Source organism: Rhinoraja longicauda, chromosome 17 (assembly GCF_053455715.1).
Source record: "Rhinoraja longicauda isolate Sanriku21f chromosome 17, sRhiLon1.1, whole genome shotgun sequence".
Lineage (NCBI taxonomy): Eukaryota > Metazoa > Chordata > Chondrichthyes > Rajiformes > Arhynchobatidae > Rhinoraja > Rhinoraja longicauda.
Window position 1 is genome coordinate 7840663 of NC_135969.1, and position 21158 is coordinate 7861820.

General features: G+C 41.8%; 1 protein-coding gene across 13 annotated transcripts in view; it reads right to left on the minus strand.

The window, feature by feature from the left end:
- atp2b2 (ATPase plasma membrane Ca2+ transporting 2) overlaps positions 1-21158 on the minus strand; it is a 1022617-nt gene that overhangs the window by 554295 nt on the left and 447164 nt on the right. For all 13 annotated transcript variants that reach the window (XM_078414003.1, XM_078414006.1, XM_078414002.1 and 10 more), the window contains one exon: positions 20151-20348. In XM_078414003.1, coding sequence (XP_078270129.1) covers positions 20151-20348 — 198 coding nt within the window. The remainder of the gene's footprint in view (positions 1-20150; positions 20349-21158) is intronic.

A 21158-nucleotide genomic window follows, 5' to 3' on the forward strand; every position in this document is an offset into this window, starting at 1 on the left:
AATCATCTACAGTGCACCATAAAACAAAAATCTACAGATGCCAGAAAATCTGAAGAAAAGACCAAGGGAGCTGGAAATATTCAGTAGTTCAGGTAGAATGTGTATTCTTAACTCTGTTTCTCTCTTCATGGGCACTGTCTTCATTTATTGCCAAAGAGCCATATAAACTGTAGTGTCTTCAAAATCCTCTCAATTTATACAGTGAATTCCCAATGCTTGGAACCTGACCCAATAAGAAAATGATAATTTGACGGTTTGAAAATATATTTAATTTTAAATAAATTGGGTCAATCACAATACCTGCCCCAAAAGTAAATGTTCAACTTGAAGAAGAATTAACTGGATTGTCAGGCAGCATCCACAGAGCCACAATGTATCAAGGGTCTTTCATCAGAATGTGTTTCTCTCTTCACAGATGAACTGTTGAATTGTTTCACGATCTTCTGCTCTTATTTCAGATTTCAGACACCCAAAGAATTTGGCTTTTGTTAAAAAAAGATAATTGTTTCATGATACTTCCTATTGCTTCATGATTTACTATGTGCTTTGGCCTCACTCTGAGTGGTTTAAAACGGCCTCATTCTGCAATTACTTTGTGAATTCCAAAATGGAGAAAGGCATCAATAATTGTGAAAAGCCATTTCTGGAATCTGAATTGAAAAATTAAGCTTTTTAATGTTAAGTTTAAGAGAGTTTATGAAAAGTATTTTCTATCATGAAATTCCTGCAATTTCCATCCCATTAATGAAAGTAACAATAAAAATTACAGGAAGAGTCCTATCTCACAAATCTGATTGTTTTTTTGAGAAAGTGATTAAAGTGATTGATAACAATTGGGCAATTAATGTTGTCTACATGAACTTTAATAAAGCATGTGACAAGGTCCTTCATGATAGGTTGGTCCGTAAGATCAAGTCACACGGAATCCAAAGCGAGCTGCAAGTTGGATCCAAAATTGGTTTGGTCCTGGAAGACAGAGGGAAGTATTGAAGGAATGTTCTTCTGTCTGGAGGTCTGGCATCATTTTCCATCCCAATAGTGCTGGGACCTCCATTGTTTGTAATGCACATGAATAACTTGGATGAAAATATACGTTATCTGATGAGTAACTTTGCAGGTGACACAAAAAAATAGTGGAGTTGTAGATAAAGAGGAAGGTTATCAATGGATACTGCAGGATGTAGATCACTGTAGGAAATTGCAGATGGAGTTTAATCCTCGTAAGTGTGAGGGACAACATAAGTGAATGGTGTGGCAAAGGTGGCATGTAGTATGCCTGCCTTCAATGGTCAGGACATTGTATATAAAAGTTGGCAAATCATGTCGTTTCAGGTCAGGTTCGGACTGCTTTTTCCATGTTCTTTGTATGAACCACAGTGATTCAATATTTTTCGAGACGGTAAGAAGCCGTTTAAAAATGTATGACCTGGTGCAATGAATGCAACAAAGGCATAACAGGAAATTGGCCTCACAATAGGGGCGTTTCTTTTTACAATTATAAATCACTAGTTCTTAATGTTATAAAGGTTGGTCAAGGTTCCACTTTATTCGAAATGGTTTGATAAGAGAATGTGTGACCTTTGCTTCTCTGTGAACTTAAATATCATAGGAACTGGATATGCAGACTTTGATACAGACTAAACTGAGATTGTTATTATTTTGACATGTACATTTGGGCATGTGTCTAACTGCCCCAGTTCCAGAATGAACAGTCTTTTAACCAATTGTTCCATAGGGTAAAAAGTTATCAATGTAAATTGAAATCAGTTAGAATTACTCTAAAGGACAGATAGATAGATAGTTCAAGCAAAAAGGACATTAGATAAGCACTGCTTCCAACCTGTTCACATTCTCCAAATTCCAAATTGAGTTGATCAGCTTGCTCACAAGAAAAAAATAATTCTTCAATTCGAATTGTTTGACTGAACACAAATGTTTAAGTAATATTTCACTAGATGTCATCAGAACAAACCAATCTTCACTATCCATTTGATTCTGAATCCAGATCTTCATGAAAAATAGACCAGAGCAGGCTATTGTACCCCTCGTGCCTTCTCTCTCATTCACTATGATCATAGCTCAGCACCACTTTCCTGCATTGAATCTCCTTTAATATTTTTTTTAAATGTCATTCCGTGTTTTCAAAATACTCAGGAACTGAGCTTTTACCATTCATGTAGATGCAAAATGCCAAAGTTCATTACGATCTTGGTGAAGAAATATCTTCTCACTTTTGTTCTGAATGGAATGTCATAGAAAACATAAAACATAGAAAAATAGGTGCAGGAGTAGGCCATTCAGCCCTTCGAGCCAGCACCGCCGTTCAATATGATCATGGCTGATCATCTAAAATCAGTTCCCCATTCCTGCTTTTTCCCCATATCCCTTGATTCCTTTAGCCCTAAGAGCTAAATCTACCTGTCGCTTGAAAACATCCAGTGAATTGGCCTCCGCTGCCTTCTGTGGCAGAGAATTCCACAGATTTGCAACTCTCTGGCTGAAAAGGTTTTTCCTCATCTCAGTTCTAAATGGCCGACCCCTTATTCTTAAACTGTGACCTCTGGTTGTGGACTCCCCCAACATCAGGAACAATTTTCCTGCATCTAGCCTGTCCAATCCTTTAAGAATTTTGTATGTTTCTATAAGATCCCCTCTCATCCTTCTAAAATCCAGCGAATACAGGCCCAGTCAACCCATTGTTTCATCATATGTCAGTCCCGTCATCCTGGGAATTAACCTGGTGAACCTACGCTGCACCCTTTACCTGTTCAACTGTTTGTTTCAAGTGGTTAGAGATATATGTTCCAAATACACAACCTTCCACTTAGTTATTTCCTGCGTTAATCCTTGCTATTTCATCTATCTGATGAAACGTTTATCAGCAAGCATTCAACTGAAGCCATTGAGAGGCCTTTTAAGATTTTGTGTATCCAGTGTTTGACTGGGAGTCCACCATTACAATTATGCATCAATGGCAAGTTGAATACCTAATTTAAAATTACATTTAAAATGTAAGGTGCAGGAACACCAGAGGGCAGCTAATGTTGTACTTCAATTTAAAGAAAAACAACAAGAAAAGCCTAGGAACTACAGATCAGTGAGCCTAACATCATTGATCGGTAAGGTATTGGAGAGAATTCTGACAGGATCAATATGCATTTTGAAAGGCCAAGATTGATTAGGGAGAGTTGGCATGGGAAATAATGTCTCATGAATTTGTTTTTTGAAGAGGAAGTTTGATGAGGGCAATGTGGGAGACATTGTCTACATGGACGTTAGCAAAGCCTTTGACATATCACATGGACAGGGTATCACATGGTAGGTTGGTGTGGAAGGTTAGATTACATGGGATCCAGGGTAAGATAGTCTAGTTTTACAAAACCAGGATGGAGGACATAAACATTGGCAAAGGCTTGTTTTTCAGAGTAGAAGCCTGGTCTTTGTTATTTATATTAATTTATATTAATTATTTAGATGTGAATATGGATGACATGGTTAGCAAGTTTGCCGATGCCATACATTGATGATATAGTGGACAGTGAAAAAGGTATCACAAAAGCTGGAGTAACTCAGCGGGTCAGGCAGCATCTCAGGAGAGAAGGAAGGCATTTTGTGATACCTTCGATTTGTACCAGCATCTGCAGTTATTTTTCTACACAACTGGACAGTGAAAAAAGATATCTAAATAACAATGGGATATTAATCAACTCGGCTAATGGGCCTAGTTTAATTCAGATTAATGCGATGTGTTAAAACATTATAATATATTTCTACTTTTTTCATGTTTCTGGTTAAACTTGGAGGAGGAATCAGGTTTACAGATTCAGATAATGTCTCCAGTTTCCAATTTTCTGCTTATTTTAAATGTTATAATCTTTCACAGTTAAGGCAAGCTGTCACCCCAGGTACAAACAGTATAATGCCCTTTGCATGAAAATGCAGTGCTTATAGTGTGACTGATGTTGATATTCTGCTATTTAAATTCTTTGCACAGAGAGCAGACTGAACATTGGGGCTTGCGACCATGTGGGATGTTTGAGTTGACCAGTGGTGATGCCTTTAAGGGGAAGCTTAAGAAAAAATGGGTAATGTAAAATGTAGCAGATAATGCAAAATATGAAGATGCTCAACCAACGCATGAACAACGACACACATCTGTTGCGCTGAACGAGTAAGGCAAGACCTGTTGACTGAGTGTTATTGTCTAGTAAGGCTGTAGATTGACCCTCTTGTACTTCTCTGTCTTATTGCCATCATTAGTCAACATGGTTTTTTTGAAATGTACCCTCCATTTAGTTGGTACCAGCATATTATACAAGTGGGTGAAAAAAAATCAGGTTGGACCTTTACTTCTAAGTCTCTATTTTGTGTCTACATCCAGCGGCAAATCTGATTAGACTCCCCCTTGGATGTTGCCACCTAATACAGGCCAACTCTGCTGAAGTACACAGAGAGTAGAACATGCAGTGAAAGAAATTGAGATGCAAGATTAATCTACACTTGGAAAGGCAGGTATTAATGAGAACAGTGCAGAGTTGGTGTGGTTAACAGGGGCTTCAGTAAGATTAGAGCCCATGGCATCCTTGACAAGATGCCAATTGTACCCAGAACTGATTTGGTAATAAGGATCTGAGGGTTTTGGAAATGGGTTGCCTTTTTGTGATTAACAGGGCTTTGTAACCCTGTGACCAGAGATGAGTTACAGGGATTGGTGCTGCAACTCTAGCTGTTTATTACATACATTAACAATTTAGATGTCAACGTAGGAGTTAAGATTCAGAATTTTGCAGATGACATAAAAATTGTTGTTGTTGCTGATAGTGAGGAGAGCAGACTTACCTACCAAATTATATTGATCTGCTATTAAGTCAGTCTGGGCAATTGCTGGTGGAATGTAATCTTGGTAAATGTGAGATAATGCATTTTTTGGAGACAAATAAGGTTACAACATACACAATGAATAGTAGGGTCCTCAGGAGCATGGGGGAATAAAAGGACTTTGGAATACAAGGCCAAAGATCCTAGAAGGTGGCAGCACATGTGCTTAACATGGTGAAGAAGGCACCCAAGTTGCTCACCTTCATAGCCAGAGCACAGAATTTAAGTACGGGCTTAGTACAACATTAGAAAAAATTGAAGACCCAGGAGACTGCAGATGCTGGAATCTTGTGCAAAAAAACAAACGGCTGGTGGGACTCAGCAGGTCAAGCAGCATCTGTGGAACGAAATGGACTGAAGAGTCTGAAGAAGAGTCACAACCCAAAATGCCTCTGTCCATTTCCCCCCACAGATGCTGCCTGATCCACTGAGTTCTTCAGCTTATTAGTTTTTTTTCAAAACATATAAAATACAGGAATGTTGTGTGCAGTTCTGATCAGCACACTTTAGGAAGGATGCCTTTTCGATGGAGAGAGTGCAGAAAAGATTCACAAAGATGGTGTCAGAGATGTTGTGTTTCCATTCTGACATCAGACTGGATAGTCTGGGCTGGTACAAAATCACAAAATTGTGAAAGGCATAGATAGAGTAGATAGTAAGAAACTTTCTACCATGGCTCAGGTGTCTAAAACAGAGGATATATGTTTAAGATGACTAAGATATTTAGAGAAGATCTGAGGAAGATTTTTTTCACCCTGGGAGGATGGTTGCAATCAGGTATGCACTGCCTTAGAAGGTGGTGGAGGCAGGTACTGTCATAATATTTAAGATGCATCTGGATGAGCATCTGAATCACCAAGGCATGGTAGATTATGGATCAACTGTTGGTTAATGAGATTAGTAGAGATATATAATTAATAGTCAACGTGGACATAATGGGCCATATTATGACTGTGTGAGTCATCAGCTGAATGAAACAGAAGGTTGTTGATTAAAAGGATTCTATAGCATCATTGCTCAAAATAACTCTGTCGACCAACAAGGTGGCGATCTATTAACATATCACAGCCTCCTCATATCCAATTAGGAAAAGACACTCAAGACACTGTGACTTTAGAGGTGCCCATAGTTGAGTGGAACAACTAATTTGTCAAAATTGTCAGCTCAAATTCAAGTATAAGAATCGAGGAATATGGGGAGAAAGCAGAAATGGGGTACTGATTTTGGATGATCAGCCATGATCATATTGAATGGCGGTGCTGGCTCAAAGGGCCAAATGGCCTACTCCTGCACCTATTTTCTATGTTACTATGTCTACTATGTCTAAGTTGCTCTGTAACTCTGTAGTATAGCTCTTTAACTGTAGTGTATCTAGCTGATCAATACCACACTACTCTCTGCTTGATCAACAAGGTAGGACTTCATTAACATACTCCCACCGTTCAACCCTTCATTTATGTATGTATATTCGTCAGTTGACCATCAACCTGAATGAGTTCGACTGCAGGTTCAATAGACAGAAACATAACTCGATAACCCCTCCTTCCCTCCCTCACCAACTACTCCCCAATCACCACTTCACACCTACTTACAGCCTGACTCCAATCTGCAAAGACTAGACCCTTCCCCACCCACTCCACCCCATTCACCACTTCACACCCACTTAGATGGGCCCTCATCCACTACCCACCCCTTTGCTGCCCAACTAGGGTTGCCAACTTCCTCACACCCAAATACGGGACAAGGTGACATCACCACCCCGCGCCCCACGTGACCTCACCAAGCCAGCAGCCACGTACTCCCACTCCACCAACGGTGGCCGCCCAGGCCGGGAGGCGGGTTGCTACGCAACCTCCGTTAGGCGGCGCCCGGGCCTCCGAACATAGACTGTCCGGAGCTAAAATGTCGGAAACCTAGAGTGTCAAGACCTAAACAGTGGAGACCTACAGCGTCAGGTCCTACAGTGTTGGGGCCTACAGCGTCCGGGCCTACAGTGTCCTTGGTGTAGTGTAGGCAGTCGGGAGCACGTGTCCGCTGGCTGGGTGAGGTCATGTGGGGCGCAAGGCGGTGACGTCACCCTTTAACCCTTATTTGGGAGTGAGGAAGTTGGCAACTCTACTAATACGGGACAAGGGCGATCCTGTACGGGACAAACCAATTTAGCCCAAAATATGGGATGTCCCGGCTAATACGGGACAGTTGGCAACCCTATGCCCAACATCAGTCTGGCCACTTCTCCATCACTAACAATAGCAATTGAGGAGGCGGAAAAGCAGGAGACAGAAAAGCCGGAAATCTCCAGGACTGGACAATGTTTCCCCCTCTACCCTCAAGCTCTGTGCCGAACAACTGGCAGTAGTCTACACAGACATTTTCAATCGGTCCCTGCAAACCTGCAGTCCCTTCCTGCTTCAAAGTCTCCACTATTATTCCCGTACCCAAAAAGCCAAGGATTACTGGTCTTAATGATTATAGGCCTGTCGCACTGACCTCTGTAATCATGAAGACCCGAAAGACTTGTGCTGGCCCACCTGAAAAATATCACAAACCCTCTGCTGGACCCCCTGCAGTTTGCATTCCGGGCAAATAGGTCAGTGGATGACGCAGTCAACCTAGGCCTGCACTTCATCCTCCACCAGCTAGACTGCCAGGGGGCCTATGTCAGGATTCTGTTTGTGAACTTTAGCTCTGCTTTTAACACCATTGTGCCAGAGTTACTACACTCCAAACTCTCCCAGCTGACTGTGCCTGAACCCCTCTGTCAGTGGATCATCAACTTCCTGACAGACAGGAAGCAGCATGTGAGGCTGGGAAAGCACATCTCGGACCCGCAGACCCTCAGCATAGGAGCTCCGCAAGGCTGCGTACTCTCCCCTCTCCTTTACTCTCTCTACACCAACGACTGCACCTCCACAGACTCCTCTGTCAAGCTTCTCAAGTTTGCGGACGACACAACCCTGACTGGACTGATCCAGGATGGGGAGGAATCTGCCTACAGACAGGAAGTGACACAGCTGGCATCCTGGTGCCTTCGCAACATCCTGGAGCTCAATGCTCTTCAGAAGGTGGAATTGATTGTAGACTTTAGGAGAGCTCCCCTCCCCCCACTCACCATCAACAACACCACAGTCACATCTATGGAGTCATTTAAGTTCCTTGGAACCATCATCTCCAGGGACCTTAAATGGGAGGCCACCATCGACTCCACAGTCAGAAAGGCCCAACAGAGGATGTACTTCCTGCGGCAGCTGAGAAAACACAATCTGCCACAGGCAATGATGGTCCAGTTTTATGCTGCCATCATAGAGTCTGTCCTCACCTTCTCCATCATGGTCTGGTTTGGCTCAGCCACCAGGCATGACATCCGGAGGCTGCAGCGCATCATTCGTTCAGCCGAGAAGGTTGTTGGCTGCAACCTTCCCCCCATCATTGAACTGTACACTGCAAGGGGCAGGAAGCGAGCGGGTAAGATTCTCTCTGACCCCTCTCACCCTGGCCACAGACTCTTTGAAGCACTTCCCTCTGGAAGGTGACTCCGGACTGTCAAAGCCACCACAGCCAGACATAAAAACAGCTTTTTTTCCCACGAGCAGTAGCTCTACTCAACAGCCAAAAGTCTGTAGCCTCCTTGTGCTCTGATATTTTATTTCATTCTTCACATGTTTAAATTATATTACTTTTAATGGTCTACTGTATATTGCGTTGTTACTGGCGAGCAAAGCGCCAAGGCAAATTCCTTGTACGTATAAATATTTGGCTAATAAAATTTATTCAATATTTTCCCGATAAGTGAACGTTACTTTGCTGTTACATCAAACCGGTATATTTATCACATCTACCAACGTCACATTCCAAGAAATCAAATAGTACTAAATGTTACATCTACCCAATAGCAAAGATTCCTTTACAACCTGTGTTTTTTTCTGATGAGGAGAAAATCTGGAAGGGGAGTGGGGTTGTTAAGGTCATAAACAAGGGATCGCAGCTAAAGAAACTTCAGCAACAACATTTGACTTCTAATTGACTCAGGAAGGCTTCCCATGGAGAATAATTGAGTGGTGACCTTAAAGACCAGCCCAATTAACTAGCCGACATGAAACCGTTTCACATCCCAACACCACTCATGGGAAATCTATTACTTATTTTGATAATGCAATAATGCGCCCATATTAAAAGATATTAAACAAATAAATGTACATTATTGGCGTATCAAAATTGAAGAGCATGATGCCAATTAGAAATACTCGCAACAGCAGTCTAGTGTGACTATTGAAGTGAGATTTAATTCTTCTCTCATTTCCCCTAATAATGAATAAATTGCTTTTAATACCAGTCTACCAGTGAAATTAGGTGCACGCGAGGCATCTCAGCAAGATCAGGTCATTAGGTCATGTGATAGGAGCAGAATTAGGCCATTCAGCCCACCAAGTCTACTCCACCATTCAATCATGGCAAATCTATCTCTCCCTCCTAACCCCATTCTCCTGCCTTCTCCCCATAACCCCTGACACCTGTACTAATCAAGAATCTGTCTATCTCTGCTTTAAAAATATCCATTAACTTGGCCTCCACAGCCTTCTGTGGCAAAGAATTCCCCAGTTTCACCACCCTCTGACTAAAGAAATTCCTCCTCATCTCCTTCCTAAAGGAACGTCCTTTAATTCTGGGGCTATGACCTCTAGTCCTAGACTTTCCCACTAGTGGAAACATCTTCTTTACATCCAAGCCTTTCACTATTGGGTGAAGATCATTAAAATACCTTTTAATATGGTGTCTCAAAGATTGGCAGAAACTGACAACCAAGGGCCAAGAAAAGCAATAGTTGGATACCTACTCAACCAAAGACCCTGGGGAAATGTGCAAATTCCAGGCCTCTTGAGATCAGTCAAAGTGAGATTGCTCAGAGCGCACAATGGCAAATGAGAAGAGAGTGGTTTAAATGTTCAACAAAGAGCAGAAGATGATCACCAGGATGGAAGGGGCAAATAAAGACATTTAGATTATACAAGCAAGGAATAAGTCCCCAAATAGCAACACGGTCATCCTCAGGACCATCATGTGGATGCTGCAAGGGAGGTCAGCAGGAACTGATAGGTCATGCGAGTGAACTGGTGGGTAGCCAATAGTGTAAAGTGTGGGGGACCTTGCCTTGAATGGCACAAGTGCTACCTACCATGATCTCAGGGTAGGCCATATAGCATAGGTGTGCAAGAACGAAGGAAACAGCAGCCAGTAAAGATGGTGGTGCCAGAGAAAAGGAGCAAGTTTAACAAACTCATGTGGCTGAGGCAAAGCGAAAGGACGTTTTGCACACATGTCGGAGTGACCCGCGTGCTATGGGGAAGTGAATTTTCTACAATAGTTGTGGATCATCAGCATGAGCTATTGAACATGGGTGTACATTGAACTGAGTCACTGGAATTGAAGCACTGTTTTTGAATGGATCTTGGGTTCAGGCAACCAGTAAATCCAGAAGCAATTCACACACTATTCCCACCCAAAATAATCATTGATCAGTGGGGTTCGGAGATGCTAGAGTATCTCCAGCTCACAGGAACTGGCAGACAAGGGTTGGGGGTTACAGCTTGAATTATGTAGGAAGGAACTACAGATGCTGGTTTACACCAAACATAGACACAAAATGCTAGAGTAAATCAATGGGACAGGCAACATCTCTGGAGAGAAGGGATGGGGGACATTTCAGGTGAAGCCCCTTCTTCAGTTTGAATGAGATCATCCCAGTTGGAGTTTAATGGTTGCTATACTACCTGGCTCAGTGAGAGAAGGAACAATGCGGTGTGCGGGAGCCATTTATCAAAACGGACAGGCATACTGATGGACGCAAGCAGATGAATTGGACACAAACGTCCATCTGACTGGAATTGTGAAGCTTGGAATTAAACAAATCAGTAGTATGCATGACTTTATTGAAAAAAAGGTGAACCAGTAATTCAACAGAGATTTGTATGCATGGTGCATTGGAGAAATGAACAAGGCAGTAAAAGGAGAATTAACATCTCGATCTAGTTCTGAGGGAAAGTGGACACTGTTAACAAAGGATATCCACAAAGATAAACAGCATTCTGGAGGCATTCTGTGAGAATAATGGAGAATAATGCAAAGCACAAGGACTAAAGATATTGATGAAAGAACGCCTATGATGGTAGCCATAAAGTTGACAAACAGACCTGTAACAAGTTGGTAGAGAATTAGCCAGTTGAGAGCCAGGGAGATCTAGACAGAGGAATCAAAGCTGTTGAAGAATCGATAGGAAAATATGAGGGGAAGGCAGGAGAATGGGGTTAGGAGGGAGAGATAGATCAGCCATGATTTAATGGCAGAGTAGATTTGATGGGCTGAATGGCCTAATTCTGCTCCTATCACATATGACATGAAAATGAAGCTAAAATCAACCATGACAAGACAGAAGGTATAAATAGGGTTCTTACGTTCTTAGGTAGACACAAAATGGGTGAGTAACTCAGCGGGACAGGCAGCATCTCTGGAGAGAAGGAATGGGTGACGTTTCAGGTCGAGGCCCTTCTTCAGTCTGAAGGGTCTCGACCCGAACATCACCCATTCCTTCTCTCCAGAGATGCTGCCTGGCCCGCTGAGTTACTCCAGCATTTTATGTCTACCTTCGATTTAAACCAGCATCAGCAATTCTTTCCTACACTTCTTATGTTCTTAAGTCCACGCAAGCCAAATAAAGGCCTAGAAACGTCTCTGAGCTGTTCCTGCACCACAAGGTTTGGGGGAAATATTATTTGTGTATGTAAATGCAGTTCCAGCAATGTTCTCTCAGAGCAAGAACAACTGCAAGGAAATTCCAGCCGAGTGTTTTTTGTCCAAATAACAACCATGAATTAGGGAACTGGTTGTACACTGCAGATTGCGCAGTAATGAACTGAACAAAAGACAAAAGAATGTTAAAATCAATCAATATCTGAGGCGAAACGAATGGTAACACTTGCTGATTAAAATATTCCACTCACGTCATTTTTAATTTTAATTGTGTTCTGCTTGTTCATTCCAACCAAGACAGAGAGAGGGAAAACTAGACACTGATTTAATTATGCCAATAGCATTTTTAGTGCATTTGATGCAGAATGGCCCTACTTGGATACATTTCTCAGCCTCTCACTTAATGTGAGTGATGGAACAGAAAATGCAAACTGGCACTTGTCGTTGAAACGAGTGACTACAATCCCAAGCGCATTATTACTGAACAACATTTGTAATACATTTCAAATAATGCTCAACGCTATCATACTTCACAACAAGCCAGTGTTGCTGAGTATTTCTGGCATGCAACCACCCCTCCACCAGATTCCAGCAGATGACTAAATAAGGTTTAATTTCTCAAGTCCGACACTGATTCATCGCTGCACGCAGCCAGTGAAGTTTAGTTGGCAGGGAAATAGGAAAAGAATGAAATAAAAGGTGATTCTTGTTAGGTCGAAGATAGGATACATTAAATGACAAACACAGCATGGTGCATGGCAGCTGGTGACAATCCACTGCACCCCATTTCCAAAGACTAATAAAAAAGGAGATAGCCTTTATTGGGAATCTCCTTTTGTCTTTCAGAAGGCATTGATGTGCTGCTGCGTTGTGTCATCTCACCACTGCCTTATCCCTGGCATTTAGGAATGGCCAATAAATGCCATCTATGCATATTTAAAGAAAAACAGCGCAGAGTTGGGTATTTTATAATGAACTCGTGTTTCTGTACTTTGGTGAAGCCTGCTATGGAGTACTTCTGAGGGAGAACTGATGGAAATATTATGACTGGCCGACACACTGATTATTGCCAGCCTCAGTGAATGCTCCCAATTCAGTGCGCACTGTCCATTCTTGATCTTCTTTAATATCCTCATAAATTATCTGGAGTTCAAATCACATGCCCATTGTCTACTTGTTCAGATAATTCAAAGTTAATGAATTTTGGTCATCACCAAAACAGAATGTAACAAATTACAAGGATTTGAAAACAGTTGTGAATAGGACAGACAGTTGGCAGAAAGTTCATTTGTAATCGTGTAAAGTACTTCAGTTGGAGTGCTAGTTAAATGGAAGGAAATTCATGTGCACAGAAAATATGGAATTTCAGTGAAAATATTGTAGTATTTCTGCAGTGAAGAAAGCAAATCAGATGACCGGGTGTTTTTAAAGGTCAACAGTGAGCTGAAATGGTGAGGTTGTCCTGTCACTTTTGAGTAATTGTACAGAGAATGCTGTACACAGTTCCTGCCATTTCAGAAGAAAGATTATATTGCAACGGTTGCAAGGAAATAGAAGAGTGATTTGATTATGATGCACACCGAGTCAAGAATGCCTAAATGTCATATGTACCAGGAACAGAACAATGAAATCATTACTTGCTGCAACGTCACAACCCCTAAACATGGTAACACAATGAGTAAATATACAATAATCAAAAGTACAATCAATTAATAATCAGTAATACTAGGTTACCAGACAATAATAGTGCAAAACCAAAGTATGCAGTGCAAACAAATATCAGCAAGATGAGAGCGGGGCCAGGGTGGAATGGGTCTTTGATGATATTTGCTGCCTTTTTGAGGCAGCACTTTCTGCAGATCCCTTTGATGGTGGGAAGGACCAGTCAACGACCTACTCTCTCTGTAGCTTCCTTCATTCCTGGGCATTCGAGTTACCGAACCAGGCTGTAATACAATCAGTCAGTATGTCTCCACCATACTTGATAGAATATTCAGCAACATCCTGAATCTCCTCAATCTTCTGAGGAACTAGAGGCACTGATGAGCTTTCATTGTGATTGCATCAATGTGCAGGACAGATCTCGGGAGATATGCAAGCCCAGGAACTTGTGCTGTTGGCACTACCCAGCACTGTCCCCTCGATGAAGACATGTTTGCAGATCCCCAGCTTTCCCCTCCTCCTTTGGCCTTGCTGACACTGAGAGAAAGTTGTTCTGACACCATTCAATCCGATGTTCAATACCCATCGTTTACTTTGACTCGTCATTACTTATTATTTGTCCAACAACAATGGTATCATCTGCAAATTTAAGGATGATTTTGGAGCTGTGTCTAGCCTCATAATCATGGGTATGGAGAACAGAGCAGGCACCTCTACACGCAGACTTGCAGTATTCCTGTGTTGATGTTCACTGGGGAGGAAGTGTTGGTGCCAATTCATACTGCTGATGAGGAAGTCGCAGTTCCAATTACACTGAGATGAGTAGAGACCCAGTTCCCTGTCTATTGATAAGTTTAGAGAGAATTATGATGTTGAGCACCAAAAAGTCGTTGATTACCAACTGATGATGTGTTTTTATTGGCCAAGTGATTCAGTGAGAGCCAACAAGATCGCACCCACAGTTGATCTTTTGTGGCGGTAGACAGGTTGCAGTGAGTCCATGTCCTTACTACTGCAGGAGTCATTGTAACATCTCAAAGCACTTCATCACAACATCATAAGATCATCAGTGATAGGAGCATAATTAGGCCATTCTGCCCATCAAGTCTACACCATTCAATCATGGTTGATCTATCTTTCCCTCCTAACCCCATTCTCCTACCTTCTCCCCATAATCCCTGACACCTGTACTAATCAAGAATATATCTCTGCCTTAAATATGTATACAGACCTGGCCTCCACAGCCTTCTGTGGCAATATGAGTGCCTCCTGTGGGTAATCATTGAGCCATGTCACCTACTCTTTTTGTGCACTGGTATTCTGGATGTCCTTTTGAAGCAAGGGCAACCTTGGACCGTAGTAGTGGGAGGTTGTGTTATCTGCATGAATTCCAGCCAGTTGGGTCCATGCAGGTACATATACACTCGCCAGGTACTTGATCGGAAATGGGCTATTTCAAAGAGTTCACACTCATGAAGGAGCTGCTGACATCAGCCACGGTGACTGATCACAGTGTTGTTGGGGGCTGTGTGGACACCGATGATCTCCCTATCGAAGCAAGCATAGAAACCATCAAGCTCATCAGGGAGTGACGCATCACTATCATTTAAGCTACTTGGTTCCCCTTGTAGGAAATAATGGCGTGCAATCCCACAGCTGTTGAGTATTCATTTGATCCTCAACTCTTGACCGAAAGTGTTACTATGCTTTCCCAATGGCCTTTTCGATGTTGTACCTGGACTTCTTATTTGACCCTGTATTGCCAGAATTGAATGCCCGCGATCTGGTCCTCAGTAGATTGTGGTTTAACCAAGGCTTCTGGTTAGGGAGCACTTGGATAGTCCTCCCCACATATTCTTATGAGGCCAGTGGAGTGTTTGTTCATGTCCAATGCCGAGTTCTTGAAAATTGCCCTGTCCTCTGGCTCCCTTTGACATTCCTCAATACTGGAGCTGTTACTCTTCAGTCACCACAAAGAAAGAGCACAGCCAAGCAATCTAATTTTCCAAAGTGTGGGCTAGGGATGGAGCAATGTGCATCTTTGGAGAAGCATGGTCAAGAGTATTAGATCCTCTTGTGCTGCAGGAGATGCGCTGGGGGTAGTTTGGAAATGTCCCTTTCCAACTAGCCCTGTTGAACTCCCCAGCTTTGATGGGTTAAATATAAATTGAGCATGAAAAAAAACTAGTTGTGGAATGGTTTCCCATTTAGAGATTCCAAAGCAATCAAGTAATGTTGATTATAACAAGCTTAATCACTTTCTTCAAAACAGTAAACAGTGTCCATACTTGAGTTAAACCAAAATCATCCTTTGGAATCATTATTTTGTTGAGTGAGGGGTTCAGCAATGAATAAGATTACATTAGGAGATGGTGATAGTGGATTGAAAATAAAATGGATGTCTCCCAGAAAGTAATATTTTGCAATGCGGCATAACAAAATTAAGTGTCACCTAAGCTAAGTATGTTTGAGAGGAACAGATGTCCTTCGTTCTCAAGCCATTTCATCTTGGATTCTCTTTTCTCTCACGTTTGGATCCATCAAAAACGAAATGAAAGAAACTGCTTGAAGTGAACCATCAGCACCATTTTTGTCAGATCAAGTGAGGACTGAGATGATCAAAGGCAAACAAAAAGCAAAAGCAAATCCTTTATTGCTTGCGGTTCCTATGAAAGTTCAATTAACAGCCACCCGCTCTAATCTTTTACATTCCACACCTAATCCTCTGTTACTGGTAAGCAGTCCTCCTCTTTGATATGTGCCACTGGCATTTACGTTTCGAAGGAGCTGTAAGTAATAAAGGACTTTATGTAGTTCTTCACATGTTCATAGGTCATCTTGAAATTATTTCACACACCATTGATCATTTTGACCTGCTTGACTGTGAGGCAGGTTAACACTAATAGCAATTTTCACACAACAAATTCTGTTTTAAAGCACTTTTAATACTTGAAACATCCTAAAGCACTTCGCCAGACCACAATCAAACAAACTCTGACACCAAACCAGACGAAGATTTCAGGACAGATGACAAACAAGTTTGGTCAAGGGTGATGATATGTTAGAGTTATGAAGCAGAGCAGCTTTGGAAAAACATTCCAGAGTTAAAAGTCTAGGTAGCTAATGGCACTGCTGCCTAATGGTGAACTGATTAAAATGTGCCCAAGGTCAAAAGTAGAGAAGCAGGAAGGGGCAGACCATAAAGAATCAAGGATAATAAAAATTTTTAAATGATTTATTGCTATCAAGAGGATTATGACCAAAGGAATGGAGAGAAGAGTGGAGAGAATGAGGCTAGGTCAAAGATACTCATTCAAAATTTGGTGCCCAAAGTTGCAGGGCAGAATGAGAGAGATTGGGCAGGAATGTACTGGATTAGTCAAGAGGCAACAGAAGCAGAAGAGATGGACAAGGTTAGAATGTGTTGATATTACCAAGGTGGAAATAAGTTGAATTTGTGTTGGCTCTTAGCCATGTTGGCCAAATATCAATACATTTTCATTGTTTGCTGCCTTTCAGAAGGTAGCATGCGTGCTTGATACAGAAAGTCATGAATTTAAGATTTATTCAGGACATTTGATCACAAAATCTTGGTTGAACCTGTGCAGTAATGAGGTGGTCGTGAACACAAAAGGTTTGAATCTCACAGTTATCATTCCTTTCACTTTATCTATTGCAACTTGGCACACAAGTTCCCATTACACTACTTTGAGGAAGTACATTTGAGTTATTCCTAGTCTCCTGGTCATGAGCTATCCCTCAATAGACAATAGATGCAGGAGGAGGCCATTCGGCCCTTCGAGGCAGCACCGCCATTCAATGTGATCATGGCTGATCATTCTCAATCAGTACCCCGTTCCTGCCTTCTCCCCATACCCCCTGACTCCGCTATCCTTAAGAGCTCTATCTAGCTCTCTCTTGAATGCATTCAAGTGATCTCCGACCATGTGACACAGTGAGAAGAGGCTGGTATGCTATAATGTATAGATAGAGGTTGGGAACTAAAATCAGCCCAGCCTCACGATGCAAAGGATGAACAGATTTAATATGCCCCTTTCTGAGCCCCACTCACATGGATCCCTGAACCAGCCAAATCTTCCTCTAAAATTCCAAAGCAAGCTACTAATCATCAGTTAACAGAGGTAGGACAATGACCATGGAACAAATGTGGATGCTGAAGATAAATTGCAAAGGTCTGACCAAGTTGCTTGCTGAAACATTCGGGTATCAAAAAAAAATCAATGGGGTTGTCAGAAATTGTAATGATTTAAATTGTGTGCTTACATTTCAAAGAGAAGAGTTAACAGAGCTTTAAAACACCGTTTTATGGCCAAGGAAAAAAATGAATATTATGTTACTCAATCTTCTGGGAAAGGTTTCCAATTGATTTAAATGTGTATAGCCAATAAATAAATAAAACAATAAAGTTAATAAAAAATCTCAATAATATGCTTGCTACCTAATATTTAGTGGAGCTGCAGAAATCATCTATTGATGCCCTGTGAGCAGAAAAAAAATCACTGTGCTCGCTGGAAATAAATTAACTTTGACTTTTGGAGCAGTCTTATTGCAGAATGTCAAGTTACACTATAAATGTCCATCTTGATGGTGCAAAGATGCAGCAGAGCATGATGAAATAGCTGTCAAGGCAAAACTACCTGGTGCCTTTCATGTGAAAGGATCTACAACAAAGGCAATGGGCAGAAGCAACATAGCAAAGTGCTCTCCTTTCATGTCTTTTACCATTTACTCAGAGCGTACTGGAGCATCGTGTCAATTGGAGAGTCAAATGGTTCAAAATGGCCAAAGAAATGTGTGACTGAATTGATACCAATGTTGTGAATGGCTAGAGTACAAGGGTTATTTGAGGGATGAGTGGAAACGGTCTGTAAGTAAGAGATATGCTTTTTAAATGTGTCAGTTCGTGTGATTTACAATGTGCTGGCCCTTCATCTGCACACATTCCAGCCTTGTGTGCACCCTTACACCAACAGCAATGCTGATCGCTCTTGACTGCCTTTTGATATGGCCTGGCAAGCAGCCCAGACATTGATGCCCACATCCCAGAATAAGTTTGTTTTTTAAATGGTTTTACCTGCAATTTTGGAGAAAATCTGTCATTACCAAGACAAAATTGTGTATGGAAAAGCCGAAAGACCCATAGATTGAGCATTATGGGCTGGTATTTGTAGCCACTATGGAATAATTTTCATTGGAAGTTTGAACTTCACTGAGCCTGCACTTTGCTCTGGGCATGACATTGGAAATCCAATCGGAGGGATAGTACCCAAGGTGAAATAACCTGCACTTTACAGTGTGGCAGAGGGCAGTGGTTGAGACACAAGGTCTGTCTGAGTTACAGGAGTCCCATGCTCAGAAAACACAGATTAATGAGCATACACAAGAATTAGGTGGACAATAAATTTTATAACAGAAAAGGATATTGAGACAAATGGTTTGCCAATAGAAGACCATCTCAGAGGTCTTGACAGAGTCAATGTAAAGAATATATTTCCTTCAGTAACAGAATCTGGAAAACCAGCATTCACTTTTAAAAATCAGGGGTCATCTGGATAAGGCAAATGTTTCTCTCCAATGTTCATGATCCTCTGGAACACCTTTCCCGAAAGAGTAATGGAAGCAATCTTTGAATAATTCAATAATTTTAAGGCAGAAGTAGATGGATATTTGATAACCAAGCGGGTGCGATTAGTCATAAAGTGCTGGAGTATCTCATTGGGTCAGGCAACATTTCTGGGGTACCTGGATAGGTGATATTTTGGGTCAACACTGTGTGTGTGTGTGCTTGTGTTTGTGTTTGTGTGTGCGTGTGTGTGTGTGTGTGTGTGTGTGTCTGTCTCTCTGGGTGTGTGTGCGTGTGTGCATGGTGGAGAAAATTGGTAAAGAGCAGAGGCAGGACAAAACGTGGCAGGTTATAGGTGAACACAGGCATTGGTAGGAGAATGTAATTGAATTTACATTCAGATCAGCCACAATCATACTGAATGGCAAAGCAGGCTCAAGAGCTGAATGGCCTACTTCTGTATCCAATTTGGATGTTCGTATATAACTCAGGTTGTGTACTTTTAATGTGTAACCAAAGGTGGGTAATAAAAACACTCTGGATTAATATACACAAACATGGCGGCACGGTAGCCCAGCGATAGAGTTGCTGCTTTACAGCGAATGCAGCGCCAGAGACTCAGGTTCGATCCTGACTACGGGTGCTGCACTGTAAGGAGTTTGTACGTTCTCCCCGTGACCTGCGTGGGTTTTCTCCGAGATCTTCGGTTTCCTCCCACACTCCAAAGACGTACAGGTATGTAGGTTAATTGGCTGGGTAAATGTAAAAAATTGTCCCTAGTGGGTGTAGGATAGTGTTAATGTACGGGGATCGCTGGGCGGCACGGACTTGGAGGGCCGAAAAGGCCTGTTTCCGGCTGTATATATATGATATGATATGATATATGAAAGAGCCTTATCTGTGATAGTCAGTTCTGGGACAAGCAGGGAAGCTGACGCCACAGGGTGAAAGGTCAGCAGGCACATGAGAGGCAATAGGTTTCTCCACCAGTGACAGGGACTAACAAGCTCTGGGAAATACCAGTAAGTAGAGGGTACATTACCCAATATTTCATCGACTTCGGTCTGCAGAAACCTTATAAAAATGCAACTGAATTCTAGTTTGGCTATATTTAGTCAATGGGTTTAATCTGGTTCACTGCTTCTTTCTGGATCATCAGTCTTCACTGCATATTTCATCATCATAACTAATCTCATGGGTACATTGTTTCCACTCAACATTTAATATTGTCATACAAGAGCTGGCATGCAGAACCAAATGAACAAGTAAGATGTTTACTCACTTTCATTCCTCTCTCCAGGTGGTTGATAAAATGAGAGACCCAAGGAGATAATGGCTGCAATTTCTAGGATGATAAGGGTCACATCTTGTAGTGCTTCCCAGATTAACTGGAGGAAAGTTTTTGGCTTTTTTGGAGGTATAAAGTTTCTACCAAAAGTCTGTTTTCTGTTTTCAAGATCTACAGGATTCCCAGCTAAACCTGTGGATGAAAAATACAAGAAGAATGCATGAAGTTTAAATAGTCAGAACCAAGAAGCCAATAACTAACTTTTTGCTTGTGAACAATATCAATTCCATCGGAGAAGCATTTTGGGGAATCAATTTCCCACTGAGAGACCTTTCATCCCCTGCCAAGCAGAAACCAGGCAAGCGAGTAAATAAATTTAGCTCAGATTGCCCACCACTCACCCCAGAAGCTGACAAGTTCACATTCTTGCCATGCAAGTCAAGCAAGATCCATTTCTAAGGGTGGATATCAGGAACTGATATCTTTATCTGGACCAAACTATTTATTTTCCTGTATAATCTGAACCGGAAATGGCAGTGACTTTCCTCTTGACTAATCCAAAAGTAATGTGGATCAGGACCAGATAAGATCCAAAAGGATAGACACAAAATGCTGGAGTAACTCAGAGGGGCAGGCAGCATCTCTGGATAAAAGAAGTGGGTGACATTTTGGGTCGAGACTTCAGACTCAGTTTTTGGTGTAAACCAGCACCTGTGCAGGAAGAAGGTCTGAAGAAGGGTCTCGACCCAAAATGTTACCTATTCCTTCTCTCCAGAGATGCTGCCTGCCCCGCTAAGTTACACCAGCATTTTGTGTCTATCTGCAGATTCTTCCTGTACAAGAAAATAACTGCAGATGCTGGTACAAATCAAAGGTATTTATTCACAAAATGCTGGAGTAACTCAGCAGGTCAGGCAGCATCTCGGGAGAGAAGGAATGGGAGAGGAATCTTCCTGTACAAGATCCAAAAGGATCTGCATAGTGTTTTTTTGTATGTCTTTG